Source organism: Cibotium barometz, chromosome 14 (assembly GCF_041138505.1).
Source record: "Cibotium barometz isolate CiBa-2024 chromosome 14, ASM4113850v1, whole genome shotgun sequence".
Classification (NCBI taxonomy): Eukaryota; Viridiplantae; Streptophyta; class Polypodiopsida; order Cyatheales; family Cibotiaceae; genus Cibotium; species Cibotium barometz.
Window position 1 is genome coordinate 10146002 of NC_141059.1, and position 7728 is coordinate 10153729.

General features: G+C 42.1%; 1 protein-coding gene across 1 annotated transcript; it reads left to right on the forward strand.

Moving 5' to 3' along the window:
• The first annotated feature begins 1055 nt into the window (after positions 1–1055).
• LOC147631654 (nitrate reductase [NADH] 1-like) lies at positions 1056–5074 on the forward strand. Its single transcript, XM_086808176.1, has 4 exons — positions 1056–2714; positions 2802–2942; positions 3062–3294; positions 3493–5074. Exons 1-4 carry the CDS (start codon positions 1475–1477, stop codon positions 4837–4839), a joined length of 2961 nt encoding a protein of 986 aa, XP_086664302.1. The 5' UTR covers positions 1056–1474; the 3' UTR covers positions 4840–5074.
• Positions 5075–7728: the final 2654 nt, after the last annotated feature.

Genomic DNA, 7728 nt, shown 5'->3' on the forward strand with positions numbered 1-7728 from the left:
TACACATACAAGGCAAGTAAAAAACACAACTAGCTAAAGGCCATTTTTATACACATACAAGGCAAGTGAAAATCACGACTAGCTGAAGGTCATTTTTATATAAATTACTTTTTCGTGTAAGTGACTAAATTCACATAGCTATAATGAGAGCATGATGTATGCACATGTTGTAGATGCCTTCGATGTGCAAAGCAATTGAGTCATATATAGAAGTGTGCAGCTAAAGGAGTAAAAGGGATCTAAAGATCGTCACACATCATCCCCCAAGCTTGGTTGAGCAAGAGTGGTATTGAATTTGAGGGCACTTACACAAATCTCCTCGAGCTTGGCCAAGCAAGATTGCCACTCTCATAGTGTATTACTGAATTGAGGGAACGTACACACGACTCCCAAAGCTTGGCTGGGAATCTTCATAGTTGTGTTATTGAATTTGAGGGCACTTACACATGATTCCCCAAGCTTGGACAAGCAAGATTGCCATTCTCATATGATGGTTGGAATATTACTTGGCCTCTCAAAAGAGAGTGCGGAACCTTCCCCGCCTGCGAGATATCACGTTTTCATGGTTGTGTGAAGAGGTGTGAAAAGCCCATTTCTAAAGGGAGTTGTAAATGTGGGGCGGGTATAAAAAGCTCTATGCATGTGGGGTGGGTACAAAAAGCTCTATGCATTTGAAAATATTGAAAGAACTAAAAGAAACAATTGATGTGTGGTGGAGGACGAGTTACATGCAAACATCTATGCCTCTAGGTAGGAGCCTGGAGGTACGTTCTCTCTCTCTCTCTCTCTCTCTCCGAGAGCAGTTTGTTTTACAAACCACAAAACAGCCTGCCCGCGTGGAAGGGCCTCAAAAGAATGTGGCGGCCCGGACAGGTTGACCCTTGAAATCTCAGAAAGTCGCTCGACCGGCTATCGGCAGTTTTGAAGACGGCCTCATCTCCCGAGATTGGGCAAGGCCACCTGTCGACCAATCAAATGAAAGCTAGTGGTTTGCCAGGACTGGCTGTTGCAAGTCGCATTTGCAGCGAACCTATAAATGCACGCCGGCCACCTTCCGGCTTGAGTGGGTAGTCGCTCCCCTCTCGTTTGCCTTTGCCTACAGCAGCCTTAGCGCTTTCATTAAATCTGGTTTAATCTTTCTAATCCTACCTTAATCCTCGTCCCAATCATTGCAAATCCGCTAGGTTTTATCATTAAAACTATTATTTTACCATACTAAGCTATTGCTTCTGCTTTCTCCATTCAACGTGCAGCCCATGCAATAGCTTCCGACGTCCTACGTGATTATACGTTTACATTTTGCATATAGATACCTGTTGAGCATTCTGTGCTTCATAATCTAGCTCTATGCTTTCCAGTATTATTAACTCATCAGTTGCTTAGCCCATACTTTGTTTCTGCTTGCTCATAACTGTAGTATCTAAGCTGCTGCACATACTATTCATTAGTACAGAATTCTCACCTTACCTTGATCATGGTTATCTCTGTTGAGAACCCAGTTGCAGCTCATGCAGTGCTGAACATGGGGCCTATCAATGGAGAGCATATCCATCATCATCAGTACATCTCGCCTCTAAGTAAAGCTGCTGATCAGTTGATTGAATTCAGCAAAGGCTTGCCTCATGGCCCTGAGCAGCAGCTGCCTGCAACACTAATGAATGTGAAAGAGGAGACACTAACTGCAGCTGAGAAGGAGGCCATTAGTGCATTGCCTGGTGGTCCTCAGCAGGCTTCATCAAAGGCAGAAGATGAGTTGAGCAATGGGAATAGCTCTGTGGACTCAGCAAGCTCTGGTTTGCAACAGAAGGCCAAGGTAGTGCTGGCAAATGGAGCTGTAACTGATGCTGGAGCAAACGTAGATGGTGTTTATGATGATGATGATGATGATGATGAATCAGATGACAATGAGTATGTGAATGTCACATACCCTGAGGATTATGTGACTGCCTATGGTGTTGATCAAAGAGATGAAGGGACATCGGATAACTGGATCAAAAGGCACCCAGAGCTTGTGAGGCTCACAGGGAGGCATCCTTTCAACTGTGAAGCGCCACTGCCGCGTCTCATGGAGCATGGCTTTCTGACCCCCACCTCACTGCACTATGTCAGAAACCATGGCTATGTACCCAAAGCACATTTTGATGACTGGACAGTCGAGATATCAGGGCTTGTGAATAAGCCCCAAACTCTCACTATGCATCAAATCATGCATGAATTCAAGCCTAGAGAGTTGCCTGTGACCTTGGTGTGTGCAGGCAATAGAAGGAAAGAGCAGAACATGGTGCAGCAGACCATTGGGTTCAACTGGGGAGCAGCTGGGGTCAGCACATCAATGTGGAGAGGGGCCCGGCTCTGTGACGTCCTGCGGAGGTGTGGGATATATAGCAAGAAGAAAGGGGCTTTGTATGTCTGCTTTGAAGGCCAAGAGACCTTACCTGGTGGGGGAGGTTCCTCCTATGGTACGAGCATCTCAGTTGATGTTGCCCTGCATGAGTCTTGTGATCTCCTTGTTGCCTACATGCAGAATGGCAAGCTTCTTGAACCAGATCATGGCTTTCCTGTGAGGATGATCATCCCTGGGCACATTGGCGGACGCATGGTTAAGTGGTTGAAGCGTATTATAGTTACCGCCAAAGAATCAGATAGCCATTACCACTACAAAGATAATAGAGTTCTCCCATCTCATGTTGATGCTGAAAAGGCAAATGCTGAAGGTATGTACTTTCTTGATTTATATGTATTCTTGTGAAAGGAAACTTTGGTCTTAGTAGGAAGCTTACATGTAATGCTTTCTTTTGCAGGATGGTGGTACAAACCAGAGTACATTATTAATGAGCTGAATATCAACTCAGTTATCTCTACACCAGCACATGAACAAGTGATACCGATCAATGTGAATACTTTGCAAGTGCCTTTCACATTGAAAGGATACGCATATTCTGGTAATTTGTTTTCTCAGCTTGAGGATTCAGGGGAGACATGTTTGAGTAACATGTGTTGCACCTAGATTAACTCAAAGTCTAATGATGCATGATTTTGATGTGTTTGCATGTATGTACAGGTGGTGGAAGAAAGGTTATTAGGGTGGAGGTGACCATTGATCATGGTGAGAGCTGGTTGCTATGCAGGATCACTCATCCTGAGCGCCCCACCAAGAATGGCAAATATTGGTGCTGGTGTTTCTGGGAGCTTGATATGGAAGTCATGCAGCTCATTCAAGCCAAAGAGTTGGCAGTGAGGGCATGGGATGCCTCCATGAATACCCAACCACAGAAGTTGACATGGAATGTGATGGTATGACCCTTAATTAGCACTGAACTAAGTTTACAGCAGGTTTTATTGCCTGACACATTGACAATATGATGGGGTAACAGAATTTGATTCTCTTTCTCTCATCACCTCCATAGATAGCTGGATTAATGATTTGATGGATTAGAGTATAGTGATTTGTATGTCACTAGATGTAATGAGATCCCTCTTCTGCATTTGCAGGGTATGATGAACAATTGCTGGTTCAAAGTGAAGATAAACCCTTGCAAACCTAGAGGAGGTGGAATAGGATTAGCTTTTGAGCACCCAAATCAGCCTGGAAATCAAGCAGGAGGCTGGATGGCACCAAGCAAAGCATTGAAGTCTGAGCAGCAAGAGAAGGTACCCACAATGTCAAAGAGCTTCTCGAGTCCGATGCTGGACCGTGGCATGGTCCGCCAAATAACAAATGCAGAGTTTAAGAGGCATAACACAAGGGAGTCACCATGGATAGTGATCCACAACAATGTGTATGACTGCGCAAGGTTTTTGAAGGACCATCCAGGAGGGTCAGACAGCATTTTGATCAATGCTGGGACAGACTGCACTGAAGAGTTTGATGCCATCCATTCTGCCAAGGCAAAGGCCATGTTGGAGGATTTCAAGATAGGAGAGATGGCCTCATTTGGGACCATGTCTTCTGCTGAATCCACCCCCGATAACTCCATGCATGGCGGGAATTCTTCCTTCTCAGCTCTCCACGCTCTCTTCCCGATCAGCGAGTTGTCCCCAGCAAGACCTGTGGCCCTTAACCCCAAGAAAAAGATCACATGTAAACTAACTTCCAAGAAAATCCTAAGCCATGATGTGAGGTTATTCAGATTTGATTTACCTAGCAAGGACCATATACTAGGGCTACCCGTGGGGAAGCATATATTCTTATCAGCTACAATTGGAGGGAAGCTTTGTTTAAGGGCTTACACACCGGTTAGCTCAGACGAGGATGTGGGCTATTTTGAGCTGCTGATCAAAGTGTATTTTAGAGATGTGCATCCCAAGTTCCCGGACGGGGGCTTGATGTCTCAGCATCTAGACTCTTTGGATGTGGGGGGTACTGTAGATGTGAAGGGGCCATTAGGCCACATCGAGTACATAGGAAATGGGCAGTACTATGTAGAGGGAAAACCTGGCTACATGAAGAAATGTGCCATGCTGGCAGGGGGCACAGGCATAACCCCCATGTATCAGCTCATAAGGGCCATACTGAAGAACCCAGATGACCATACAGAGGTTTATCTGGTGTTTGCCAACAGGACCGAGGAAGACATCATGCTGCATGCTGAACTCGACGAATGGGCACGGATGCATAGGAATTTCAAGGTCTGGTATGTGGTTGAGAAGGCTGCTGATGATGGTGCATGGCCGTACAGCACAGGGTTCATCAATGAGGGCATCCTAAGGGACCATTTGCCTGCTGGGTCATCTGAGACGTCAGCATTCATGTGTGGGCCACCCCCCATGATCCAATTTGCATGCCTCCCCAACCTTGACAAGATGGGTTATGACAAAACCAGATGCTATCAATTCTAATATTGTCGTAAACCGTCTACTTAGGCTGCCCGGCTGCTTGGCTTGATCTTAATTTAACCTTAAGTTTTCAATTTATCGTGAGACTTCATCCGTGTGCATAACTGTGCAACGTAATGGCTACAGGCATCTGCGGCGCCTATCCTATTTAAGCAATCATGGCATGCTCGATTATATGGTATCATTATGTATTATAATCGCTTGCAAAGTGATGATAATTATGGCAATTATATTGTTTCAATGCTCACCACCTTCTAAACTGTCTTCAATAAATGCTTTGATTATCAAAATTTGTCTTGCAACAAATCAAACTGGCCATGACGCGTTGTGCGGTAACCATCAAAATGGAAATTATTTTAATGCCGCAAATATAGTGCAAAGCAAGCAGAAAATCTTCACGAGAGGGTGCCCTCCATGCTTTGGCAGCACAATATCTGTTCCAAATCGTCAGAGATTTTGACGTTCTAGAACTGCACACATACGTATATATATATATATGGAAAAAACAGTTTTTGAACCTAGTCTATATACCACCTGTTAATTAATCCAAGGTCTAGACTTTGAAATAATATGAATTTGGGACCTCCATATTTAAATCTACGCATGTCCGTGGATTTGTGTGAACACACTGCATGCTACATGTCTTTTCATGTACAGAAAGTGGCAGTCTTTCTTGTAAGGCGACCCCTTTAACATTAGTTAAGCTTTGGCAAAGCATTTCCATTTCAAAACTTTGGGAACAAGTTTGAACTTTTGTTCATAACCTAAATGTAATACATTAACAGTAAAAGAGATGTATTAAAAGTTATAACTTATACCTCGATTCTAGTTAGTTAATATAAAAATTATTAGCTCTTTCAAAGAAATGTGTGCACTGCATGTTCACTAGTGTGTTAAAAAAAAGGGAGAGGCCAAGAGTCATGTAAGCATAGATAGTGACCTTTATAATGCTGCTGACCATGTGAGACTTCACTATACAACTTGTAAGTATGTGTGCAACTTCTTTACAATGTGCCCGTTGGTGTAAACTTGTAGATATCAAGTATCTACATCCAATGATTTTGTTTGTCTCAAAGTGCTATCATGGTGGCCAATTAAGTAAAGAAACTTTCCAAAATGTGTAGATACGCCCACAATTTATTTATTTGATTTTTTCAAATAGTCCACAGGTTAGGACATGACATCAAAGCTACAAGAAATGCCTTGATAATGGTCAATTCTTTAAACCTAAAATTCTCTTATGGAAAATATATACCAGACAATTGCTTTGTCATATGAGCTCATATAGAAACCTTTCCCGCAAAGACATTGTTGCCTAAAGATGTCACATGGTTTGTGAGATTGCTCAACAATATAAAATACATGTGTGTGTAGGTGGGTCACTCATAAATATGTAAGCGTAGAAGGGGTTTTTAAAGTCCCTTTTTTACACATTTTTTTTAACATACAGAAGGGTACCATTTAAAGGGGGTATTTACAGATTGAATACAAAAAGGGTGTGTTTTATTTATGAAAAATTTATAGATAAGGGGTTTTAAATTAGGCCTTGATGAACGCACGTGATATAAAGAGTTTACATGTCGTGAACCTCCCGAGATGGGGATAAAGTGGATGCATGTCATATTTATATAATAATAGGAGATACATTCCATTGCATATAAGTATTTTTTTTAAAAAAATCACATCAAGTTATATGCTAGAAGCTTCATGTGGATCACCAATCTATCAAGGTTTCTTTTGATTATGTATACTTTTCATTTTAATACATTGGTTCTCAAATAATGCATCAGAGACAATGCTTTCTTTCTATTCTGTGATAAAACTACTAAACATGAAGAGAGACTTAAAGCATGTTTTGTTATTGTGTAGAGAGAGAGGCCTCAAGGCATATATGACTCATGGGACCAATACAAGTGCAATACATCAATCATAGATAAGAGTCCAACATCATCCCATGAAATGCGAAAAAGAAAAGGAAAACCTAGAGTAACATCCGTTAGGTGACCATGGTCAAAAGTGTCAGATCATGGTGTGTCCTCGGTCCCATTTTTTTTCTCATCCCAAACTTGTGTAGTTTGGTGGCCTTTTGTTTTAGTTGTTGAAGAGAGGGGTCCTTTGTGCCTCTTAGGATCATCTTAGACTGATAAGAATTGCAACCTATCTTCAATCCTACTGAATTTGAGGGTAGCATGGTTTGGTGTAGACTTTGTAATTGCCTCCAATGCATCCACGTTTCATGGTGGCATTGGTGTTAATTTCTTTTAGTTCCTCAAAGTGTTAATTTCTTTTAGTTCCTTAAAGTCCTCCTTGAAATCTTAACCCTGCTTTTTCTTCCACTCTTAGAGAGAGAGAGAGAGAGAGAGAGAGAGAGAGAGAGAGAGAGAGAGAGAGAGAGAGAGAGAGAGAGAGAGAGAGAGAGAGAGATCACTTCATAGACGGTTAATAGAAGTATTGCTAGCTTGAATTGTAGGTGAGGAGTTATTTTCATCACTTTTCCAAAAAAATCCCATTTAGCTACATGCCAACATCGCATTCCGTAATAATCCATTGCCTCTACCTTCTTCTTACTCCCCTCCTGCTTCCTTCATTTCCTTCCCTCTACCCTTTATTAATTCCTACACTCTTGTACCCTTTTCCTTTGCCTTCTTCTTGCTCCCCTCCTTATCCATTCCTTCCTTCCTTCTCTCTACCCTTTATTAATTCCTACACTCCTCCACCCTTTTCTTCATTTTTAAAATCCCCCCTCACCTAATATTGATTTTCTCATCATCTTGAGGATGCTCTTATAAGCCACAAGATTGACAAAAGAAGATATGGATGAAATGTTGTCGAAAAGTGTAAAGTTTTATTTGATGCACTTCAAGAGGACCTTCAAAAATTGCATGGATGCAT